The sequence below is a fragment of the Peromyscus leucopus genome, chromosome 7 (assembly GCF_004664715.2).
Source record: "Peromyscus leucopus breed LL Stock chromosome 7, UCI_PerLeu_2.1, whole genome shotgun sequence".
In the NCBI taxonomy this organism is placed as follows: Eukaryota; Metazoa; Chordata; class Mammalia; order Rodentia; family Cricetidae; genus Peromyscus; species Peromyscus leucopus.
Genome location: NC_051069.1, coordinates 46,383,571 through 46,409,487, shown reverse-complemented (window position 1 = coordinate 46,409,487; position 25,917 = coordinate 46,383,571). Strand labels below are relative to the sequence as shown.

Sequence of the window (25,917 nt, the reverse complement as noted above, 5' to 3'; positions counted from 1 at the left end):
TTAACTTCAGTCAATTTCCATGTCAATTTCTAGGTGGCCCAGCAAAATTTTGAACATTAGCCATGGAAGATGTGATGTTTGTCTGCAGCAACTTCCTTGATCCGTAAGTCCTGCAACCTTCCATTCTTTTGTGCTTATAAAGGCTCCCGGGCTTCTCTGTCCAGAGTTGCACTGTGTTGGTTGGCCATGGGGAGCACCCTCGGCTGCCATCGCTCTATCCCCAGAGACCCCTCGGACCTGTCACATAACCGTAAATTCAGTGCAGCCTGCAACTTCAGCAACATCCTGGTGAATCAGGAGCGGCTAAACATCAACACGGCCACTGAGGAGGAACTGATGACCCTGCCTGGGGTGACACGTGCAGTGGCCAGAAGCATTGTGGAGTACCGAGAATACATCGGTGGCTTCAAGAAGGTGGAAGATCTAGCGCTGGTCAGCGGTGTAGGGGCCACCAAACTGGAACAGGTCAAGTTTGAGATCTGTGTGAGCAGCAAGGGTAACTCTGCTCAGCACTCTCCCAGTTCCCTGAGGCGGGACCTGCTGGCTGAGCAGCAGCCTCATCACCTGGCCACCACCGTGCCCCTCACTCCACGAGTCAATATCAACACAGCCACCCTAGCGCAGCTCATGAGTGTCCGAGGCCTCACGGAGAAGATGGCTGTCAGCATCGTGGACTACCGCCGAGAACACGGTCCTTTTCGCAGTGTTGAGGACCTGGTGAGGATGGATGGAATCAATGCCGCCTTCCTGGACAGAATAAGACACCAGGTGTTCGCAGAGAGGTCCAGGCCCCCATCTACCCACACCAACGGAGGTCTTACCTTTACTGCCAAGCCTCATCCCAGTCCCACCTCTCTGAGCCTCCAGAGCGAGGACTTGGACCTGCCACCAGGGGGGCCCACACAGATTATCTCCATGAGGCCCTCGGTGGAGGCCTTCGGAGGTATGAGGGATGGGCGGCCTGTGTTCAGGTTGGCCACCTGGAACTTGCAGGGCTGCTCTGTGGAGAAGGCTAACAACCCTGGAGTCCGAGAGGTGGTGTGCATGACGCTTCTGGAAAACAGGTGAGGACAGGAACCACCAAGGGTGCTGGAAGTAAAGACAGCTGGCATTGCCTCCTCCGAGGACGCAGATGAGTGGATCCTTTAGGGGCAAGGGAGGGGAAAGAGCATTTAATCCACGCTCCTGAGGTCCCAGCCGGTGTTCTCACCTAGAGCTGATTGCCGGGCAAGTGGACCCCTCCTAAGTGGAGGCCATGTGGGTGTAGGATCTGCTTTGGAAGGTTGCTGGTTCACGGGGCTCCACAGAGTTTAAGCTGACTTAGGGATTCAGCTTGGGAACTGAGGTATAATTTTGCGTGTAAGGAAAAAAAAAACCAAACTGAGTTTTTAAAAGTTGTATTAATGGGAAGGAAAGTCATGTTTTCCCATCAAATACACCTGTTTGGATGCATAGAGCTGTCGTACTTGCAAACACATTCACTGCATTTGCCAGGGTGCTGTGAACAGAGCACTCGGCACTTGGTTTTCCTTGCGGAACCTGAACTTGGCCTTTAGCATGCTCTACTCCTTCTCCTGTCCTGTAGCCAGAACAGGCCAGTTCAGGCGTGGGTACTGGGCAGATGGTTGCTTCTGAACTCAAGGAGGAAAAACTGGCAGGTGGGGCCAGTGGGAGAGAATGTTTCTAATCGTCACACAGTCCCTGCTGTAGGAACATCTGCTAACCCCCCACACAGCGGAACAGTACACCACGGCAGGAACTCCTGCAAAATAGTGTGCAGCATAATGCCGTTAGCTCCTTTCTGGATCAGAAATCCTCAGCTCCCCATCTTCAGGGGTCGGGGGTGCAGTGCCAGTGGGTCCTTGCTGCCTTCCTGTGGGGAGGCTGAGCTGCTTGGCAAGGAGGTAGCTTGGTGTCTGGAAGTGAGATGTGAACTCTCAGTGGGAAATCAGTGTATTGTGGCAGGTCATCAGGACAAATTAGTGAGCAGAAAAGCAGGTCACAGCATTTCTTGGCACTGTCCCATGGCACGGTCTCATCACCGAGGGCAGAGAGACTGCATGGTTGATAAGTGCAATCCTCAGGATCAGGACCAGGGGACCGCTGAGTGCTCTTCCTCCGGCCAGGCTTTATTGTCTGTTTGTCGCCCCAACTCATGCATTCGGCAAACTCATCTTGTTCACAGCCCCATCAGGGTGGGATTGCTAACACTGCCCCTTCACAGCTGCTTGGGGGGACGGTGGCCGGCACACCATTGCTGAATTCCCATGGGGGCTTTCATAAGGACCAGTGTGACGTAAAGAGAGGAGCGAGTCAGGGTCTGAAGGCTCTTGGTGGGACCACAGCCTGGGTAGTCCTTGTCCATTTATTTCATAAGCGTTCTTTGGCATGTGGCCCCTGGACCATTCCCTAGGAACCCTGAGTGTCAGGTCCCCCCCCCCCAGTGCTTCTGGTGTGTTCTAGAGCTTGAGAAGCACCTGGGGTGGACCATCTCTGTACTTCTGAGTTTCTTTTTCAAGACCCTCCCCATGTAGTGGCATTTGTGTTATGATTTTGTGATGAGCATTTTCGTTACTTTGTCTCCTGGCCTTTGATTTGTCCTGGTCATCCCTGAAGTTATTTGTTCCCATAACATTCAGTCTGGTCAGGAATTGAGGGCTTTATCGGTTTCTAGGACATAGGAACATGGAGAGTGGGAGATGGGAGGGGGAGACCTGGACATGGGGTCTGTGGTCCCAGATATGCAGGAGCTCCTCAGGCAGCTGGCCTGGCTCTGTATCAAGCATGGAGCCACCAGGGGTTGCTTGGAGACGGGCAGTAACAGATCTTGTCCAGTGTGGAGTCCTTGGGGTTTTTGTCCTGTTTTGTTTTTTGGATTTCTTAAGATATTGAAGACACTTAGCTGCTGACTTCAGGCAAGTTCTCCCAAACCCAAGGTGTCGAAGGGAACACTTGTAATAAGCAATGGGAAGGTGACCTCCATTCCCGCTGAATTCTCTCACACTAGGCTACACGTATGTCCTATGAGTTAGTGACTCCTTTGGCCTGATCACAGGGCAGTCAGTATTCTGAGGACTCTTAGCACATAGTTAGTGTCCGGTAAAACCTAAGTAATAGGCTTAGAGCGTGATCCGTGCAAAGCTGGGGTGGGTGATTTGCCTGTGTGGCTGTCCTAGGGCACTAGAAGCTGTCACAGAGTCCTTAAGGACAGGTGGCAGTGTTCATGCTCCCAGAGCTGTGTGTTCGGACTGATTCACAGAAGTTTCTCAACATCCCGGGAGCTCCCTTTGTTCATAACAGGAAGCATATTTAGTGTGAGCAGGCGTAGGTGCGGGGAGTTTTCCGGGTGGCTCTGATTCTCGTATGTGGCTGTGTGTAGTAGAAGAGGGCCCTGAGTTTAGAGTGTCTTCATGTTGTCCGGCAGCTCCCGCATCCATCTGATTGCCCCGGTAACTATGGAAAGTAGGCAATATTTCTTTACTTTTGTTAGATATTCTCCAACTCTGGGCTAGGAAACAAGAGATGGGAGTCAAGTCACTTGCCCCTGAAACGGCTCATTTGTGACTAACCTGGGACAGGGACCAAGACCAGCTGACTTCATAGCATGCTCTTTGCAAGCGTGGTGTTTGCTTAGGCATAGCACCTGCACAGTGCCTCGCGCTTGGGTGCCCCACGCTGTACTGGACCAAAGGTATTTGCCAACTCCTTTGCCAGTCACAGGTGTTAAATCCATTGGAAAGGCATTGGAAAGCAAGCCCTGGGCAGTTTTGCAGCGGGCATGGCTGTCTCTCAGCTTCCTTTCTGTGAGTTTGCTCAAGCATGTGCATTTCCTTAGAGAAAAGTTGCCTGTGTGGGGACTGGAATCTTTATTGCCCTGATGTGCTGCCAGCTTGATAGAGGGACGTGTCTGAGCCAGAAGAAACTGTGTTTTGCATGTGAACCCTAAGGTAGGACCTCTCAGAGCTAGATAATTATAGTCGCCAGGAGCCTTCGGGGACACCATGCTGTGGTCCGTGCCCGTGCACTGACGGTTTCATCAGACTCATTTGCCAACCTTTGGTCTTAGGCAATGTTCTTCCTCCTTCAGTATTCATGGAGCAAGACTGATAGAGGAATGCTTCTGCTAAAAGATCCTTGCAAAATTCGGTGACAGCGTGAGGAAGGATCCTTCCGGGTTTGCCTATTTATTGCTGAGTAGTCATTCTGTCTTAAAGAATTCCTTTGGTTTCTGACGATAACTGCAAGGAAGAGCTGACAGATAATCTCCAAAAGAAATAAGGATATTTAGCATCCCACTTGCCTGTTTTCACCACATTCTGTATCAGCAGGAAACGAGTGTCAAAGTAGTTAGCTTCTTAATGGTTTCAACCTTATCCCTTGCCGAGTCTTCTCCGGGAAAGCACAGGTAGATTAGTGCCTGCAACATGTACAGTAATGAAGACCAAACCCACCGGCAACAGATTTTAGTCGGACTTGACTAGTGGGATCAACATAGACAGAATTCATCTTATCATTCGATTCATTCATTGAAAAATACATATGAATGTTCACTTGCTGTGTACATGTATAAACACAAAAAATTCAGGGATCAGCTTGGCTCACCTCCATGACAGAATTAAGTAAATGTCAGTCACTTTTTTTTTTTTTTTTTTTTTTTTTTTTTGTTGCTAACTCACAAAGACTGATTTGGTATCTGATTGTATTTTTTCCATATGAATAATCGGCTCATGTTGGGGAATTAAAGAGTAGGTAGATGAACCAAATATAATATCCAGGGGCAAAACTGCTCAACAATCCTCTTAAAGTAGACACTTGATATCTCTTTTGATAGCTGTGGAACCAACCAGAGGCTCAGAGGGTTGAGGTGGTATCCCAGCGGCCTTCAGAAATATAGATGCTGGAGCCAGGATTTGAAGCTAGGCACTTGTCTGATTTCAAAGCCAGGAGTAGGTGGGTATTTTACTAAATTCAATATGTCCTTCCATGTCCTGTTTCTGACCCGAGACCACAGTTCATTGTTTCCTCCCTGTCTTGGGTCAAGCATCAGGGGTTTGGGAGAAGGATGGCTTCACTGAAGTCCCTGAAACTGTCTCAGCCTCAGGAGGCCTCCGTGCCTTTTCCTGCTTTTGTTTCTCTCAAAGGATGGGGTGGTAGCCAGATGTGTGCAGCAAATTCAGAGGACGTCAAGGCCTCTCTGCTTGGCCCTAAGTGTGAGTTTGAGACCTTGGGCTCCACTCCAAGGTGGAGTTCCTGTTTGCAGAGCCAAGGAATTCTGGGTCATTTCCAGACAGAAGGGTGGTCTGCACGAAGACTGTCGTGGATTTGTAAGAAGGTGGAGTGAGTCAAGTGAGGTCTCAGTGTGGGTATCAATCACTCAGGGTTATTTCACAGAAAGGAAAAGGGTTATGTTTGTTTTCCAGAAAGGTTGAATTTCTTTGGGGTCTAATGTCAAGGTTCTGTGGGGGTTTGACACTGTTGATTTTTCCAGGTGACTAAACATTCTTTCAAGAGTTGTGGTTTTTTTTTTGAGCATTCTCTGCTCTTTCAGGCAAAGCCAGTGCTTTGCTGGAACTTCCCTTCTGGGTAGGGAGATAAGCATGTCAGCACCCAGGTACCTAACTTCAGGTAGGTGCAAAGGCTGAAGATGATGGAGAGGAGGCAAAGGGAAGCTTGTTTAGGTAAAGGGGGGGTCAGAGGAGGCCTTGTCCAGATGCTGGAGGATGGCAGGGAGCCAGGAGTGGAAAATCTGGGGTAGCAGCAGAGGCCGCTGCAGCCTGAATGGGTTGAATTCTGGGAGGTGTAGAAGAGGCTGTTGTTGCTTCAGGTGTAGTGACTGGGGAGATGAAGGACTGTCTTAGAGGTAAAACCTGAAGGGATTTGTCTGTGTTTGGGATAGTCTGAGGACTGGGTGGTGACTTGTTTGAAACCCTTTGAAATTCCTGGAATACAGGCTCAGGGACATTTCAGAGATTCTGGGGCCAGCTGGTATGTTTTTGCACTGTGTGAACAGGACACAACTCTCTGACCTTACTTCTCCCTGTGTACACTGCACCCTGGACAAGGGGGAGGGTTTTGGATACCCATAGCAGTTTGAGGCTATGGCCTGACCTCTGCCCCAGAGTGGCATCTGGCAAGGCCATATATGCTTTTAGCATCAGTGACATGTAGAACAAAGTCATGCTTAGGGATTATAGGTAACTTTTCATCAGAAGGTATTTATGTTAATTTATATCCTTGTTGATTGAACACCTACTCTAAGCTTATTCCTCTCTGAGGTCAGTGGCACAGAGACATGCCCTGTGCTGAGGGAACTGACAGTCTTGAAAGGAGATAGGAACCTGACAGGTAGTTAACAAGGCAATGTGCAATAGGAGAGAGGAAGTGAATATTCCCGAGAGGCCAGAGAGCACAGGGTACCAGTTTGCTTGGTTCCAGAGGGTATGTGGAAACCTCAGCCTTAGGGGACAGTAAGGACCAACTTGGGAACAAGCTCACTGGGAGGGAGTTAGCATTTGACAGGGAGAGATGTGGGAACAATTGGGGCTAATAGTTAGCAGCCCCTCCATGCCTTCCCTTTCTGGTAGAGCCAAGGGCTGAAAGGGCCAAGCTGGGCTCTCTCTGGGCTTATAATGTATAATACTTAGAGACAAAGAAAGTTTCTTCTAGAATAGGATACCAATAATTAACATCAAAGCAGATGCCTTTATCATAATTCTTTGGGCCTTTCGTGGTAGCACACCTTTAATCCCATCACTGGGAAAGCAGAGGCAGCCAGATCCCTGTGAGTTCAATGACGGCCCCTGGTCTACATAGCAAGTTCTAGGACAGTCAGGCCTACATAGAGAGACCCAGGCTTTAAAAAACAAAACAAAACATGAAAACCAAGTAACAACAGCAAAGAAAAATAAGTGTCTTAATATGTTTAAAAAAAAGGAATCTTTGCTAGTAGCAAATAAAATGATGCATTTCACCAAAGTTCTATTCACTCATCACGGATACCTCATCTGTGTGCTGTAGGGGCAGCGCGGTGGGATCCTAAACTCTAACTCTCCCTCTTTCCATCAGGACAGTGAGGAGATACCACAAAAACGCTGGGTGAAAGTTTCCTCGCTTTACTCTACGTAAGGCTCTCAGACCTTATTCTGGATCACAGTTATTGTGGTGCCATGATGGATAGCTGCCACACACATGGATGCCGGTGGCTAGGAGCCTGCGGAGGGTATCCTAAAATAAACATGTCATGTAAAAGAAGTCTGGAGTCCTTCAAAGTCCCATATAAAGAAACCCGGGTTTTTGTTTTTTTGGTTTTTCTTCTTCTTTCTATGGTTCTCTAACTAATGTTGGTTTGTGCTTATTCCCAACCAGCCTGTGTTTCCTGAGGATTCTATTTTGGTCAGGCCATTACCTGATTAAGCTGTTAGGCTGGGCCTTTGATTGCGAGGGAGGCTGCTGTAAAGTCCTGAAATGGAGTGCCTCACCAGGGGAACGCTGCCTTCCTTGTCTGTGTCTCCCACATCCTCTGGCCTCAGCTCTGTAATCGTTGCTGGTTGAGTATTGGAGGGCTCATTGGTACTTTGTCTTTCTCAATTCAAGCTAAAAGCATGGCATCTAAGAGGGCAGTTTAAGGTAGATGGTATTGATCTAATCACTGGTTCAAAGGCAACCTCTCTTGAAGCTGTGTGAGCAAATCCAGTCCAACTTACATTTTTAAAAATGCCTTTTAAAGAAATTAATGGTTATTATTATTAATTTCTTTATTAGATAACCAGTTTCAGCATGATACTTTCATGCGTGCGTGATGTGCGTGTTCACATTCACCACCCACCATTATTCTCTTGTCCCTCCATGGCTGTTTCCCAAACTGTCCCTTTCTACAAAGTCATGTCTCTAAAAACCTATCTCGATTCCACATTGGAGAGAAAACATGACGTGTTTGGCTTTGTGAGTTGGCTTGTTTCTCTTGACACAGTGGTCTCCATCCAGTTCCATCCATTTTTCTGCAAATGGCACCATTTCGTTTTCTGTTATTTTAAGTAGAAGAAAAAGTAAACAACTGTGATTGGCTTTCCTGGCCTTCTTGCTGTCAACTCCGTTTCCGCTTTTCCCTTCTTGGTAGGAGTTGCTGCAGTGGCAGATCTGGGTGTCATTTTGCCATTTGCTCTTAACAAATGGCACAAAGTGATCTCCAGTCTTAAACCTTCAAGTCTCACTTTAAATTGTAAAATACTGCATGCCGCCTCCCTACTGGGTGAGGCTTGGGCTTTTTTTTCCTCTTTGGTAGCGCTACATGTGCCAAGAACAAAAACAGATAACACTGGATGTGCTGGGGCTGAGACCTGAGTCCAGCCGATGTCACCTGTGGCCATCGTCTTTGTCCTTGTCTGATAGACATGAGGGGGATTGCTCAGGGAAGCCGAGACCTCTCTTAGGGTCACATGACTTTTAATAGTGGACTGTGAATTATGGTCTCAGCAGTTAGTGTCTAAGTTTGGTAGTTAGAAAGTGCCGGTAAGTTCAGTAATCCTCATCACAGCCTGCGTCTGGACCAGCAGCTCCTTCTCACTCTGCTCTGAGTTCTGTCAGTGTGTGGATACATAGTAATGCCATCAAGCCAGTGAGTGCATGTATTTGCTCTGGCCTTTGCTTTTTCAAAGTGGAGCAAGGATATCTGTGAAGCAAACTGGGTGTAGGGCACTGTGGGTTTTTTCTTTTTATGACTTTTGAGTCTTTTATAGTTATCTTGCCCACACCTTTTTTGATAGCAATTTCTTTCTTTTTTTTTTTTTTGTTTTTCGAGACAGTTTCTCTGTGTAGCTTTGCACCTTTCCTGGAACTCATGCTGTAGGCCAGGCCGGCCTCGAACTCACAAAAATCCGCCTGGCTCTGTCTCCCGAGTCTGGGATTAAAGGCGTGTGCCACCACCGCCTGGCCCTTGACAGCAATTTCTTACATAATTTGCTTTTATAGAAGAAGCCTTCCAAATATTCATCTTCATATTTCTAGGAGCAGCTTTTCTTTCTGTTCACATTTCTTGTTCAGGAGTTGGTGTCACATTTTAGGAGGTGGTCGTAATGTGTGCAACTGGCATTAACAGTCTAGGGATGATATAGTTGGCTTCCAGTAAGCACAGGATTCCCATAGGCATGGCTGACCCAGTCAGGAATGATCAGTGTGCAATGGGTTGGTCTCCTCAGTCTGCATAGAAAGAGGAAGGGAACAGTCTGGTGGGTCTTTTGAGTTGAAGTTGCTGAAAACCAAACCAAACCAAACCACATCTGTTATGTGTGTAAAAATTACTAGTACCTACAGATGAACCTCAAAATATATTAGCCAGGTATGGTGGTACATACCTCTCATTTCAGTGTTTGGGAGGTAGAGGCAAGAGAATTGTGAATTTGATTGAGGTGAACATGAGCTCAAACAGGGTAGGGAGGTTGCTGACTCTTGGCAGTAACTGAAGGTCTTGGCTCATTATGATTTTCCCTCAAAGGTGACCCAAAAGATGTGGCTAGTTATAAACAATAAACGAGTTTATTGTGCCAGTGCACCAACTCTCCCTAAATGTATTATTTCAGCTCTCAGAAAGGTAAATAGCAATGAACTTTATTTTCTTTGACTTGTATTGGTCAACAGGTTTTAAAACAGCGGCTCTCAACCTGTGAGTCGCAACCCCTTTCGAGGGAGGTTCAATGGCCCTTTCACAGGGGACACATATCAGGTATTTACATTACGATTCATAACAGTAGCAAAATTATAGTTATGAAGTAGCAATGGAATAATTTTATGGTTTGGGTCACCACAACATGAGGAACTGTATTAAAGGGCGTTAGGAAGGTTGAGGACCACCCTTTTAAAATTTACTGCTTATGAAACCTTTGAATTATTCTGAGCTGGGACGGATTTTTAAGAAGGAAGGTTGGATTTGATGCCTTATAAAATATTTTTCTGAGTTTTAAAGTTCACACAGTCCTTTTAAATGTTCTGAATTGAATTTAAAGTTTAAGTTTTTAAAATATGGAATATGTGTGATATCTCTCCGTGGCCAAAGGGAGCATTTCAGTGCCCATGAACTGGACACAGCCAAATAGCAGGCAACATGATGGTTACTCATGACCTTGCACTATGGTAGTTTTGATGATTACACAGTTATAATAAAAATATAAACCATTGTTAGATATCGCTAGTTTTGACTTAGAAGTAAACATTTTTATTTTTCTAATTCTGGAGTAAACTTAATTGAAAAGAATCTAAGGTGATGGTTTAAAATGTCACCATATGCAACCACTTACCTACGAAAAGCAAGGATTTCTTGACATCAGCCAAACAAACCAAGACACAGAAATAACCTGGAGGATGAATGTGAGGCAAGATTGCAAGGTTATCCATAAGCCCTGATTTCAGATATAGTATTTTTTATTTATTTACATTTTTTTTTGAAGCAGAATCTTACTATGTAGTTCTGGATGGCCTAGAACTTTCTATGTAGACCTGGCTGGCTTCAAATTCTGCCTGCTTCTAGCACCTGAATGCTGGGATTAAAAATGTGAGCCACCATACTGGGATCAGATACAGTACTTGTGTTCATCAGAACTATTGTGTTAGGCCAGGAGGGTGGGGTATTATAACTCCAGCACTATGGAGCGGGAAGCAGGATTGGGTCCAGGGATTCTGTGCTCCATGGTGAGACCCTGTTTTGTCTTAAGGCCTGCCTCTCTCCTGTGATAAAAATCAAAGAAGAAAGAGGAAGGAAGGGAGGGAGGGAGGGAGAGAGGAAGGAAGGAAGGAAAGGAAGGAAGGAAGGAAGGAAGGAAGGAAGGAAGGAAGGAAGAAAGGAAGGAAAGGAGGAGGGATGAAGGGTGTTTGTGTATGATATTTTGATTGATCAATTTTTTTTTTTGGAAAGCATTATATACTTAGATGTATACATTTCTTCAAAATCGCAGAAGTCTTTTCTATTCGGAGGCTTTTTCCACTAAGAAGAAAAGTGATTTCTATTTTTCTGCCAAGTACCTGGAATTGTGAGAAGGGGCAGCCATATTTCTGTAGATAGGGTGTGTTCTAGTAAAGAGAGTTGCCATGATAAAGTTCTGTGAACTGGGGGGCCTAAACAACTGAAATTCATTGTCTCCATGCTGGAGTCAAGAACCCACAGCCAGGGATTTAGCTGTTGATTGTGTTTTATGTTTTCCCTGTGGCTGGGTCACTGCCATGTAGCTGACCTTCATCTGTCAGTGTTTTCACATGGCCCTTCTACCTGTCCGAATCGCAATGGCCTCTCCTGGTGAGGACACCAGTCATATTGGATGATGGTTCATTTTGCCTTTACCTCTTTACAGTCTTTTAACTTCAGATAGTCATATTGTGAGGTACTATGGATTAGGACTTAGCATGCGAAGTTTAAGGGATACCATTCAGTGTACAAGAAGATAATTTAGGAGGAAATGACCAGTGTGTCCCTTCTTGGCCATTTGTGAGGAAGATGCATCTCTGAATTTTTCTGGTGAAAAATTTCAAGGTATTCAGTGCGCAGATTGAAGCTGGCATCCAGTTACTGGCGCAGGGGGGTGGGGGGCGAGGCACTGACCTCTGACATGAGGACAGCTTTCTTATGGTCTTTTGGGACCTGGGGTTAGTTTTCTCTGCACTGCCCTTCAGAGGTGCCAGCTTGGACATCCCTCTGGAAATCCATCAATGCCTTGAAGCCTTGTGGTCCATCTCCACTCCCAGGCAGCAGCCTTCAGTCTGCCAACTTTGGCGCTTGCTCTTAGCCCCAGGTAATTTTGGCACATGAGCTTGCCAGGCCCTAGTCACTAACTTCAGGTAGGATTTAGTGTCTGTCTGTTGCTTAGAACTCTGTGTCCTTTAGACCTGCAGTGAGATCCAGAGTGCCCGTGGTAGAGCCAGTGCAAGCTGACTTTTGTTATTAAGTGCCCAGTTAAGGGCTCCCACCCCGATCTTGCCCACCATAGCAGGCCCTGTACTTCAACTGCATGTATCCACCCTCATAGACTGAAGGTTTCACGAAGGTAGGAGCTATGTTCAGGAGCATAGTTTTGGCTCAGCAGCACTAAGAGGTTTGTGGCAAGAATATGTGCTTGTTCACATTTATTATTTCAGTGCCACTGGAAGCATTTTATATTCAGTAACTAACTTTATTCTCACACTGACAAGTGGGTACAGTATGTCCATCGTATACACAAGGACTTCCTTGCAGAATTTCAGCAAGCTTGCAGGGAGTCACTTGGTTGGTGAGCAGGGAGCCGGCCCAGTCTCCTTTATAAAGAGAGTTAGAGATTCTATAAATGTAGAGAGGACACGGGAGGTCAAGAAGGGGACAGTTCTATACCTGGAGAGGCTGGAGAGGCAGCATGGGTTGTGGGGTGGCGCCCTGTGTCTGTGAGGGAGCTCCAGGTGGTTGTCAAGTGGTGTGCAGGAAGTCACCCTGTCTGTCCCAGTGAGGCCAGCAATGCTGGGCTGTGTGGTGGCTGGCTTTGTTCTTGTAATTGGAATATGATTTCTGGGCCATGCTGCTCACCACCGAGAAGTGACAGTTTTTATTATGTGTACAAGGTTGTCCGACTCTCACCCATCTAATTCCTGAGTGTGTTCACCATTTCATAAAGACTCCATATGCCCTAGCCGTCACTTCGTATTGCCTGGACTTTCTTCTTGTGGACACTTGGCTCTCTGTATTAGACTCATTGCACTTTGTGTGTTTCAGGCTTGCGCTATGATGTCATGTGTGTTAGTACTCCATTTTTTTCTTGTGAGCTGAGTAATATTTCGCTATATTGGTGGATGCTTTTTTTTTCCCTACCTTTTGGCTATTATGAACATATGTGAAGACGTTTTTAAATGAAAGGTGTTTTTGGTGCTCTTGACTATCTACAGAGAGCCAGGTTTGCTGGGTCAGTTAATTTTATGTTTAGCATTTTGAAGATCTGCCAGACTCTTTTCTAGAGCAGCTGAATCATTTTACATTCCTATCAGCAGTGAATGAAGGCTCATGTTTTCCATATTCCTATCCACACGTATTACTGCTTTTGTTTTATCATAGCCATTCTATTGGGTGTGGAACAGTGTGATGAGGGTTTGAGTTCCATTTCCCTAACAATCAGTGATGCTTAGCATCTTCTCAAGTTTATTGGCCGTTTACATCTCTTCTTTGGAGGGACATCTATATTTAGATCTTGGGATAGGTTGTTTTCTAATTTATCGCTAACCTGAATAAAAGGTACTGCACTGATGGCATGTCTTCTCCTCTTTCTTGCCACATAGCCATGAAGTCTTTGCACAAGGACATAATCTGGAATTGTTTCTTTGTAATAGGAGGAAGTACTCAACAGCCTACAAAAACAAACCTCCACCTGGGAAGGTCTTGGCTGGAGTAGTGTATCTGAGCTGGGCTTTTAGCAGAGTCCTTCAGAGGTTCTGAGTGTCCTCCAACTTCACATTTAAGTTATGTGTTTTGGATGGGAGTTTAATGCATTTATCTGAAGCCAGAATGTAATGCACAGTATGCCAGGGACTGTGGTCAGAAGTGAACTTCTGGAATCCTACTACAGGACCTGCAGTTCCCAGTGCCTTGAAGCAGCACCTGCTACAGGATACTGGCCAAGCCATCATGCACAGATGAAATTACATACAACGTGTTTATTTCCTGATCCCTCTGAACCCCAGCTGTGGCAAGCTGAGTCATCCTCTTTACTTCATGGGACCCTGTCATCAGCAGGGCTCCACTTCCCTTTGCTTTTGTGTTTAAAATGCCACTTCTTCTTTAGGCTCCCCCAGAGACTCTCTGTGTAAAGAGATACTTAGATGTCCTCAGACACATCATGTTGGGGTCCATAGAGGTTTCCTAGTGAGAGCTGAGCTTGCTTTACATAGCAGGGCTGTATAAAGGATTGGGTTGACCACGTGCATGGTTACCAGGTGTTTGGAAGAGTCTGCACTTGGCTGTGCTCCAGGGAGGTCTTTTGCTCCACCCCTTGTCATTTCTATAAATAGCCCTTTAGAAGAGATAAAAGGTGCCAGTGGGTTTTGACACAGGCCCTCCCAAGGCTGTCCTGTGTATCTGTCTCTCTCCTCTATATTTCTATCTAAATATTTCTTAGTTCTCCCTGCTCAAGTGTACCCTGGGGGGAAAAGTGGGGGCAGGTCTCCCACAACATCAGTGGGAATTCTGATAATGTTAATTCACAAAAACATGTTCCTCGGAAGGCTTTGCACTGAGAAGCAGTTAGTTCACTCTGCATCTGCCACATTGGTGCAGCCCCCCACTCCCATCTCTCATGGAGCTCTGTCCTAGTGTTTAATTGTCCTTCTCATCCCAGAGATCTCCCTCATGTAATCCTTTATGTGAGCTGCCATGTGGGTGCTGGGAATTGAACCTGGGTCCTCTGGAAGAGCAGTCAGTGCTCTTAACTGCTGAGCCATCTCTCCAGCCTGTACATCCTTTATGTAGTAGCCTATCTTCTGTAGTGGTAACAGAACACCTTAAACTGAGTAATTTATCTGGATAGAAATTTGTTTTGCTCATGGGCCTAGAGGCTGGGAGATGGCCAAGAATACAGTGCCAGCAGCTAGTGAGGACCACTGGGGCTGCAACATCCCGTGTTGGAAGGTTGAAAGGCAAGAGAGTAGAGAGGACCAATTGTGTTTGAAGAGACGACTCAGGGTTAGGAGCATGAATTTTCAAGCTTACTGCTAAGCTGGGGAAAAAAAAAGATAACTGCACCGATTGCTTTGCTTGCCCTCTTTCTTGCTGCTTAGTCATGGCATCATTGCCTCAGAATGTAATCTGGAATAATTTCTACGTGGTAGGAAAAGGAGCTCAGCATCTTTCCATCTGGGAAAACTCAGGGGCCTGAGTTCAGTTCTGCCCACACCAGGTGGCTCAGGATCCACTGTGACTTGAGCTCCAGGGGTTCCAACAACTAACACAATGACACATACACATAATTAAAACAAAAAGAACCCTGCTCTCTGATAGCCAATGCGCTCCCACAGTAATGATGGCAGTCTGTTCGTGAGGGCAAAACTCTTTGACCTCCTCAACAGTTATTCGACCCAACACTTCACTAAGTGTGAAGTTCTTGACATCTGACCTTGTGGGGACACAGTCAGACCATTTGTAATTCAGAATTAGTTTTCTAAAGCCCTCCTTATTAGAAATAGAGACCGGATGATCACAACTTCTGGGATGTTCTCTCATACATTTGAAGGCCTCATTTCTGTCTATTTCGTATTTATCTCGTATGCCATTCCCATTCATTTCAGTTAATTTTACCCTTTGCCATGCTATGTATGTTTCAGAAAGTTCTGATTTTAGTTTTGTGTGTGTTAGTGTGTGGTGTGTGTAGGTGTTAGTGTCTTTGTGCACATATGTGCATGTGCACACCATACATGGATGTTGGGTTTCTTTCTTCAGTTGCTCTCTACTTTGGCTTAATTAGACAAGGCTCTCACCAAAACTGAAGCTCACGGACTTTGCTGGGCCTGTTGCCCAGGGAACTTCAGGGGTCTGTCCATCTCTGCCCCTCCTTCCCAGTGCTGTGGTTATAGGTATGTACCACCATGCCCAGCTTTTTACATGCGTGCTGGGGGTTTGAACTCAGGTCCCCGTATCTGCCTGCCACTTTATTGACTGAGCCATCTTTCCAGCCTCTCAGGCTTTATCTCTCTAAGAAACAAATGAGTTTGTTTATTTTTGTCTGTACTCTAAACCTTAGATTTTCCAGGTATATTTTTGTATGGCTAGATGCACAGATGCTAATGGACCTAGCAGAGAAGTCAAAACCTATGCCGCTGGCTTCAAAGCAAAGGGATCAAAAAACAGTGTGTCTAAGTTACAAATACATAAATTTTAACCCAATTTTATTTGTGCAAAATAAATAGAGCAATGAGTCGGGCTTTATTACAGGTCCAACTTGAGATCAGCAACCTTTGAAATGATCTTTCATGGTTCAAATGGGATCAATTAATGGAGGCCTACCTTATAAATCTGTTTTGTCTCGTGTCCCTATGTTTGTGTGTGTTTGACCATGGACATATGTTTGTATATGTCTCCACCCACTGAGTGTCTGGCTATGTGAGAGCTATTAATATGTCCGTCTTTAAAAATAGATCTTTATCTTTAGTGCTAATTACATCTCTGCTTCCTTCACGTTCTCAGTAAGTAAGTGTAGTTGGGGGAACCTGTGTGCAGTTGGCAGGATTCTGCCTTCTGACTAATTGTCTGCAGGTCCTCCTCAGCGGCTTGTTTTAGACGAGCCCGGTGGCACCTGGCATCTGATTTACTATTGATGCAACCCAGGTGGAAGCAGGGACTGTCTCTTGCTGTCTAGTGGCCTGGTGGCCGCTGGAGCCAGGGACATTGACTTTGGCTCTTTGCATAGTTCAAGGCCAGACTGTGCAGTGCAGTGTTCATTTTTTATCTTTGTAGAACACTGGAGTGTTGTGTGAAACTTTCAAAACATAAAGCCACAGGAACAATGCTCGGGCTCCTGCTCTTGAGGTTATTGTGTCTTCTGCCTTGGTGCCGTTCTTTTGAATTCCCTCAGAGCTTGAGAAATCTCTTCCCTAAGGGTGGGGACAGCAGTGCTCACCACCCATGGATGAAGCTCCTTTGCCCAGCACACAGTGAGTGTGTCCCTGCAGATCTGGAATTGAGGGACAGTGGCACCTATCCAAAAGCATAGGGACTGTGAAGAGCTCCATTTGGCTGTAGGGACAAGTTGACATAGGATGGAGGTCTTGGGCAGAGAGCAGAGACCGTATGGCTGGTGGCAGGGAGTGGTGGTGTCGAGAGCTGCTGTGGGTAGGACTGCCCTTGGAGGGTCCTGTGCAGTTTTGGTGCTTCTCTGAACCATCCAGTGCTTGCTCTTGTTTCTTGCAGCTGTAACCCTTGGTGGATGTCTCCGATCCACAGGCCCTGGACAATGCATCTATTTATTTAAGGTATTAGGTATTAGGGTCTTCTGTGTGCTAGACAAGCACTCTGTCCCTGAGCTGTAGCTCCAGATCCTGGACAGTGCTTTTAAAACTCTCTTTAGTCAAGGACACCTTTCCTTAAGTGAAGTCTTATAGCAGTGGTTCTCAACATGTGGATCTCGACCCCTTTGGGGGTCACACGACCCTTTCACGGGGGTCACATAACAGATATCCTGCATATCAGATATTTACATTATGATTCATAACAGTAGAAAAATTACAGTTATGAAGTAGCAATGAAAATAATTTTATGGTTGGGGGGGGTCACCACAACAGGAAGAATTGTATTAAAGGGTCTCAGCATCAGGAAGGTTGAGAACCACTGTCTTATGGGGGAGAACACCACACCACACTGGTACAAGATGTGCTGCTCCAGGCTGGAGTATGTGGGGGCAGGGGAGGCTCACCCATGAAAAGAAGAGCAAAATCCTGTGTGGACATTTTTTTTTTTAATCATCTGACATGATTTATCAGTGTCAGCCTGCCTCCCTGCTCCCATTACCAGGCTCTGTTCACTGCCAACAACCCATGGATGGTCATGGGACCGTTTGCTGCTGGCTCATCAGTTTGTTTGCAGGGCCTTCTGCGTGCTATTTATGGCCTCCATGTTGGCCTTCTCTTTGTCAGGTGATCCCTTTCACAGGCATGGGGGCTTGTGTGCGTCCTGTGTGCAGACCGTGCACCGGCGGGGCCGTTTGCAGCAGAGGTGGCAGTCTTCCTCAAAATACAAACACATTCTTAAGGTTTGGCTTTTTTTTTTTTTTTTTTTTTCAAAATTTCTTGTTAGTTTTGGTTTTACTTTTACAGGCTGCTGAATCAGAGATCCGCTGCTTGTGAGTGCTGGATTAAAGAGTGCGAAACGCTAAGGTTTTAAAAAATCAAAAACAAATATTAATATTGAACTAATTGGGAGGGGCAACACTGGCCCTTGCAGGTGAAGAAGGCTGGGCATTTATGACAGGCTCTCTTGACCTCAGTTCCATCTGCTTTGATTCTTTACATTTTACTTTTTGTATTGAAATGATTATAATTCACATTCACTTGATATTTTGGGGCAGCTCATTCTTTGAGGTAGGACTGGCCCATGTTTTATAAGATATTTAATGAAGCTTTGTCTTCCAGTCACTAGAGACCCCAAGGACCCACATGTGATAACCCAGGATTTCTAGAGAGAAATCTCCAAAGCAATGTCCCCCGGGGCAGCACTGGTCCATGCCAGTGCTTTAGAACCATTTTAATGGCACAAGGAGTGGCGTGGGAACTCTAACATTACCTGAGTGGTTTTTCTGGCTGTAGGAGAGGGGAGGCAATCTGCAGGCAAAGAGAACCCCAGTGCAGAGGTTATGGACCTGGGCCCTCAACTGGACAGGGGAGGAGGTGTCAGGGGAGAGGTTCTGAGGGAGCAGCTGCTGTGTCTCTGTGACGTTGAAGCATACACGTGGGCAGCCTCTTACAGGGCGAGCCAGGAGGCAATGGTGGTGGGCTCTTGTGTTTTTGAGACATGGGGATGTGACAGGCATGGGACTAGGGATGGTGACAGAGACACAGGCAGAGTAGAAGGCAGAAATGAGGAGGTGAGGCCGGAGTGCCTCCGCTATCCTAGCTGATTGCTGGGACTTACTCTGTAGAGGGGGAACTGGGGACTACTGGTCTACCTTGCCGATTATGAGACTGGGCTGGGATAGGGATGTGAGGAGGCAGGGAAACTAAGTAAAGACCTGAAGAAAGCCTCCTAGGAAAAGGTTTTGTGGGAGGGAGTGTCGAATAACTTGGAAGACAGTGAGTATTGGAGAGGAGAAGCCTGGAGATAATCTTTCCCTCTGAGAAAGGGCAGGAGTTTGGAAGGACAGGTTTTGTGTGTGTGTGTGTTTTTTTTCCTCTGTGCTACCTTTTAAGGTAGGAAACATTAGCTTATGGAGGCCCAGTGGATGTCTCAGCAAGATGACCTCAGTTCCGATGCTGTGAGCCATCTCTGTTGTAGTTTTCCACAGCAGAGTGCTTGTAGGCTTTAAAATACTGAAGAATTAGTATGTGTCAGCCTCTGCAGGGATTATATCAACCAAAGCATTTTTTCATTGTTTTGTGTGTAAAGGAACACCTGAAATTTAAAAGATACTCTATTTGACTTTGGATCATATTAATTTGATATGTGTTTGACTCTTAGTATAAATATGCTCCAAACTAAATGCCTAATGCCAAAACACCAAATGAATCATTGCCAGTGAGGAAAAAGATGGGTGGAAATGGCATATGGTATGAAGTTGTACATGCTGAAAATAGTGTTGCCTACTCTGAAGTAGCTCTTAGGTACTTTAAATGTCTTTGATGGGCAAGAAAAAAAGTCTGAGCATGATTTAATGTGCTTTGACTTAAACTGTTATTGCATGTTTTTATAGACCGAGAGTGGGTCGGAGATGGCGGCTGGAGCGAGAGCAGGGATCAGCTGCAGATGGGCACAAGGAAGGTTTGGGGATGACCGTGGGAAAGGTCACACAGCTATCACTTATGCACTGCAGTGGGTGGGTTCTCTGCCATGGAAAGTCATTGCTGTCTGCTTTAATGGTGTCTACTACAAGTCAGCTGTTTTTGTGTCTCTTTGTTTGATTAGTCATTTCAACAGGCACTGTATGTAAAATAAGTCATTTTAGCCCCCAGGGATCATCTTTAGGAAAACAAGATGATGTTGTGTCAACTTATGGAATTAATTGTAAAGCATTTGGTCAGCATCTCTTGACAATGTCACTTTCCTCTCTGTCCCTGTTCATAGGCTTGGTGTGCTATTCAGGCTCACTGTGGAGCCTTACTCACATATCCACATGCCACTGTCAGAGTGGAACTTCCAGAATGAAAACCCCAGTGTTCCTGAGAGCATTGCTTTAGGAAGATTTTCATATTCTCTCCCTCTCCCTCTCCCTCTCCCTCTCCCTCTCCCTCTCCCTCCCCTCCCCCCCCCCCCCCCCCCCCCCCCCCCCCCTCTCCTTCTCCCTCCCCCCCCCCTCTGTGTTTTCCAGATTCCCTGTGCTGACGGGGAGGACCTCCATGACACCGAACCCTTCACTGTCCCCCATCTTTGAGCTGTCTGTGTTTCTGTCCGTCAGACTTCTCTCAGTTTCTTAATTGCCTTTCTCCTGCCAACCCCAGTTTTTCCTTACAGCCTGGTCCAATTTTAGACTTTCCCAGTTTTGTGACCCTGCCCCCAAGTCCTTAGGTATTGTCATTACCATAATGACTCACATTCTGCACATGAGTCACAACACCAGTGGTACCTAGCACAGTATCCAGCAACCAAGAAAGTAATGAACCTGTTTCATCTCTGAAAGGATGGACCTGTTTCAGTTGCCCTCAAGAAGACTTGGTCCTGGGTGTGATTTATTCACTTAGGATAAATGAATAAATTTATTTATACCTCTCCTTGTGTCTCCCCAAATTATCTACTCATATGAAAATATCTTAATGAAAGTCGATACCATGTACAGTGAACCCATGCAAATACAAAGCAAAAGAGAAAGCCAAAGTCTAGAGCTCTTCTCTCAATGGCTCTTTATTTAAGAGAAAACCCCTTTCTGGCTTCTAGGGTTTGACTGTTCCTGGGAAAGGGTGCTTAGCCTTTGCATGAAGTGGATAGTGCTTGTCATGAGGAAAATCTTTTCTGCCTCTGATTATGGCATCTCCTGGTGCTATGGTAGAAATGCTTTCTTTGCATGGTGCTAAGAGAGAGTACTCAGGAGCCAGCTGTTACTCTGCAAAGCCTTGATTGATTGTATCCAGGACACCCCTATTCTCATAGGGAGCCATCCCACTCTGTAGAGGAATTTGTAAGCTAATGAGGGAGGATATGGTTATATAAAAGACACGTGGTGATATTGTGTTCCCCAAAATATTGTGCACCCTAATAAACTTATCTGGGGTCAGAGAACAAAACAGCCACTAGTTATAGAGGCCAGAAAATGGTGGCACACATGCCTTTAATCCTATCACTTGGGAGGCAGAAATCCATCCAGATCTCTGTGAGTTTAAAGCCACACTGGAAATAGCCAGGCATGGTGACTCACGCCTTTAATCCTAGGAAGTGATGGCAGAAAGCAGAAAGTTATATAAGGTGTGAGGAACAGGAACTAGGGCTGGTTAAGCTTTTAGGCTTTTGAGCAGCAGTTCAGCTGAGAGGCATCCAGTCTGAGGAAACAGGATCAGCTGAGGAATTGGCAAGGTGAGGTGGCTGTGGCTTGTTCTGCTTCTCTGATCATTCAGTGTTCACCCCAATACCTGGTTCCAGGTTTGATTTCATTAATAAGACCTGTTAATATTCATGCTACAGACATACATGGCAACAGAGTCAGGCTCTGCCCAGGCTGAGTGGAGTTTCAGGCTTCCCTCTTTATGGAATTGTTAAGTGCACTTATTTTTGCAACTCATGTTCATTCCACTCTTCATCAGGAGCAGGAGAAACTGCAGACCAACAGCACAGCCTTGCCCCATCTGTTCTTCCTTTTCTAATATTGTTAACAGCAACAGCAAAAAAATAAGGGTTCCCGAGACTTTTTGTTGGCTTCACTTCACTTCCTGTTTCTTCCATTTCTCACCAGGAACCAAGGCACTGCACAAAAATGGAGATGATTTATACACCCATAGCATGAGGGGGAAATTAAAATCTGTGATATTGCTGCTGGGAATTTATCTTACCAACAAGTGTGGAGAGTTACACATTGCAGTGTACTTTGTGTGACAATCTGTATGTCATCTGAAACAAACTGCTCTAGCTGCTCAGAAAAGATTGTAGCTGTGACAGAAGAGGACAGAGAGAAGGGCATGTGGGAAGGCTCCTAGTCTACATTATTCAGAGGATAGAGCACAGAACGGTATATATCAGTGGTTCTCAACCTTCCTAATGCTACCACAATGACGACGATCCTTTAATACAGTTCCTCATGCAGTGACCACCAGCCAGAAAATTATTTTCGTTGCTACTTCAGAACTGTAATTTTGTTACTGTTATGAATCATAATATATCTGTGTTTTCTGATGGTCTTAGTGCAAAAGGGTTGTTCAACCTCCAAAGGGGTCACAACTCACAGGTTGAGAACCATTGGTATATATCTTCCTCACACTTTCATATAAGAAAGGGAGGAATAAGATTGCATATTTATTCATATTTATCAGTACATTAAGAGATCCTGCTTAGATACTAGTCAATAAAATGACAATCCAGGGGAGGACAAGGTGATCACTCAACTTCTCAGTGTGTCTCTCTTTATAGCATAGTGTTTATTGAACTCTGTGACTTACCTTTCTAAAGATTAGACATTAATAAAAACAATACCAAGAATATAAGTTTTCAATTTGAAGGTATAGAAATAGACTTTTTCTTTTTTGGTAATGCAAACCAAACTGCCCACTAATGGCATTTGCCCTCTTGAACTCCCACAGCCGCTGTAGACACTTCATTCTGTCTTTGTGGGAAGGCTGTGGGCTTGCCTTGTCCCCTGATGCTGGGTCAGCATGGATCCCTGCCATGTCTCCATCAGGACCTCTGTACACCGGAAGCAGTGCAGACGGAGTTCCCTCTCTCCTGCTATGGATGCAGACCAGCACACGGACTCGGGCATTAGAGTGGCACTGGGAACTTCAATTCCTTGCCTGTGTTTTCACCTTTAAATTTTGCCTCCTGCCTTCTTGTTGCATATCACATTCAACTAGACCTTACTGTCTGTGTCTTTTATCCTGTGGGCTCTGTCTTCCTCCTTCCTTCATGAAAAAGAGGAGCCACACATTCAGCAGAAGGGGCCAGTTGGGGTGAGGCAGGCCTTAGAGAGGAGGCAGGGGGATGACAGTTTGTGTCTAAGCTCACTCAGGGCTTGTTTGTTCTGTTTATTCACCTACGCTGAACAGCGGGCTGTGGGCCATCCCTTCGTATCCTGTGAGGTGCAGATGGCACACACATTGTCATGTTCTCCACAGGGACTCAGAAACCTGGTTCACTTGGCACAAGGTCTGTCGTTGGCCAATGCAACTCTGTGAGCCTCAAAGATCGTAGAGTACACAGTGGGCCAGAGCATGGGTTCTGTTGGCCTTTGCATCTAGCCTGACAGACGCCCCCAGAACAGCTTTGCTCCAATAATAGCTCAGAACTGTACCCTCAGCTGCTCTCAGGAAGCCCAGAACTGCTATTGCTTTGGCACTGGGGATGTTGTCAAAACATGGCCAGTCGGCCAGCCGGCTTTGCACCTGACGAGACAGAGCAGCTTTGCTCTGAGCAGCTATTGTGGTTTTGTTGGCTTTCTCGAGACTGAAAATTTTCCCGCATTTTCGTACCTTTCCACTTTAGCTGCTCAGGACGGACGTATGTTCCAGAACTGGTAATGATGTGCTCCGTCTTCCCAATGGGCTTTCTCTGGGCCCATCTTCTTGCTGTTTCCAGATGATTCCGGGCCCTAAGGCCCTAAGGGTTTTGTTTGGCTTGATTTTTGTGGTCCTAGGGATTGAACCCAGGGTCTTGTGCGTGCAAGGCAAGCGCTCTCCCACTGAGTTAGATCCTTGGCCCTGGACTTTGGTTTTTTAAAAGTATACTTTATGGAGTGTATGTAATCTTATAAACAGTTTAAGCAGAGAAGCAAACTGTATTATTTCATTCTTTTATATTTGGTATGGTGGTTGTTTTAAAACTTTTTTTTCTAGTGTAGGGGTCAACTAGCCTTTTTTTTTTGGTCAGGGATCAGGTGTAAAGTAAATATTTCAGGCTTTCTTTCTTTCTCTCTTTCTCTCTCTCTCTCTTTTCATTTTCTATGCTGTCTTCTGCTATTCCTCAAACAAGACATAAACAAACAGGACTGCTTGCTAGCACAAACGTTTGAATTTCATGTGCTATGAAATGTGTACTCTCCTTTTGATATCTGTGAACTATTAAAACACTAAAGCAAAGGTGGAGGAGAACAGAAGACGGGGAGGGGAGTAAACGGAACGTGTGATTTACATGTGTGAAACTGTCAGACAAACCTGATTTTAAACACGCCAAGATCAGTCTTAGGAGAGAGAGAGCTCCGTGGTCAAAGCTATGCAAATGTGAGGACTGGACGCGCACCGCCAGAGCCCACAGAAATGCCGCCTGTGTCCTAAGTCATGGGGGAGACGGGGAGGCCTGTAGCGAATGAGCTAACTACACTGGCGTTATTCGAGTCCTGGATTCCACTGAGAGATCCCCCCTTGAGGTGGAGACTGGTTGAGGGGGATTCCTGCTGTCAACACTGGCCCTCCACACATACGTGCACACATGGTGGCATTCACGTTTGTTCTCATGAATGCAAACACACACACACACACAGACACACACACACACACACACACAACACACACACACACACACACACACACACGAAAATGCCAAAACCATTCTTACACGGTGTAAACAGATAGGTGGTGTACTGGATGTAGCCAATGGCCATAGTTTGTGGCCATTTTACTCTGGAGCACTGAGTTTTGATACGTCTAAGAAATCGGAGGCGGTGTTCCGATAACAGCCATAGACAGTGCTTCGCCGGAAGCCATCTTAACCAAGTGGCAGAGTAGGTACATGTAGCCTGGGAATATAAGACCTAGGGCCGTGGAGGGTAGGACAAAGGTTTGGAACAGCAAGTTCCTTTTCTTTCTTCCCCTGAAGATTGGTAGCATCTCCAGTTTGGGCTTGAAAGACTCTACACAATTCTTTCAGACCCAGTAGCAGATTACTGACTCTGTTTTTGAGAAATATCGTCATTAAAAATGGTACCTGGTGTCCCATCTCTGTAGTTTCATCTCTGAGAAGGTGGAGACAGGGGAGCCCTGTAGCATGCTGGTGAGCTGGACTAGCCTGATTGCTGACCTCTGGGGTTCACATGAGAGACCCTGTTTCCATACATAAGACAGAGAGCAATAGATGGAAGTTCTCAGTGTCAACCCTGGGTTTCCACACATACTCAGAAGCCAACCATCGTGGCACATTCCTGACTTCCTAGCTACATGGGGGACTGAAGTTGGAGAATCATTTGAGCCTAGGAGTTTAAAGCCAGCCTGGGTAACAGAAGACTGTGTCTCAAAACAGCAAAACACACAAACATTCCAAGCATCTGTTCAAGACAGAATTTAGGCTGTAGTGAGTAATCCACGTGCTGCCCACGCAGCTTCAGAAGACAACCTCATTGCTTTGATGTTCCTTTGGTGCTCCTGTTATGCAGAGGTAACTACTTGCAAGAAATGTGTGCCCTGTTGTCCCCTTGCTTCCCTGTGGTTTTACATAGGAGTTCTTGTCCCTAAACAGATGTGTTGTGTTGTGTTAACTGGACATGCACTCCCCTGCAGCAGGCTTTTGTTTCATCCAGTCTCCTGTTCCTGAGGTTCCTCCTTGCTTTATTGCTCCTGGCTGTAATTAATTCAGTTTACCATAGTACTGGATTCCACTGAGTGGGAGTACCACATTGTACTTACCTATTCTGCCGTTGAATGTTTAATATGTTTTCAGGTTTTTGTTATTCCAAGCTGTACTGCTGGGAACATTCTTGTACATATGTGTTAGTATATGTGAGCACACATTTCTCTTGGGAATAGATTAAAAAGTAGACTGGCTAGCATTTGAAGTTTTCTTTTATTGACCACACAATCACCAAGCATTCATATACCAAGCTTGTGGATGCCCAGATCCCTTGCCCCAACTCCTGTTGCTGTAGTCCTGTGCATCTGGAGTTGGAGATGACTCTTTAAGGAGAATTCTACCTATTCTTCTTTGAATAGTTCCAAAGCAGCTTTGACTGTTTATTCCATGCCCTTTGTGTTGTGGCCCTGCTTGCTTGCCCTGTTATTAGGTGGGATCCTAAGTCTGCTTATCACAACTCCTGTAAGCCCTGTTGCAAAACAAGGATCTTATTCAGTGTGACAGCAGTGGCTGCCCCAGGATCCGCA

The 25,917-nt window shown here is 45.8% G+C and overlaps 1 protein-coding gene across 1 annotated transcript in view; it reads left to right on the top strand.

Annotated features, from left to right (window-relative positions):
* Positions 1-25,917, top strand: part of Eepd1 (endonuclease/exonuclease/phosphatase family domain containing 1) — a 111,298-nt gene that overhangs the window by 662 nt on the left and 84,719 nt on the right. The window contains exon 2 of the mRNA XM_028872573.2: positions 34-1,064. Coding sequence (XP_028728406.1) covers positions 187-1,064 — 878 coding nt within the window. The 5' untranslated portion in view covers positions 34-186. The remainder of the gene's footprint in view (positions 1-33; positions 1,065-25,917) is intronic.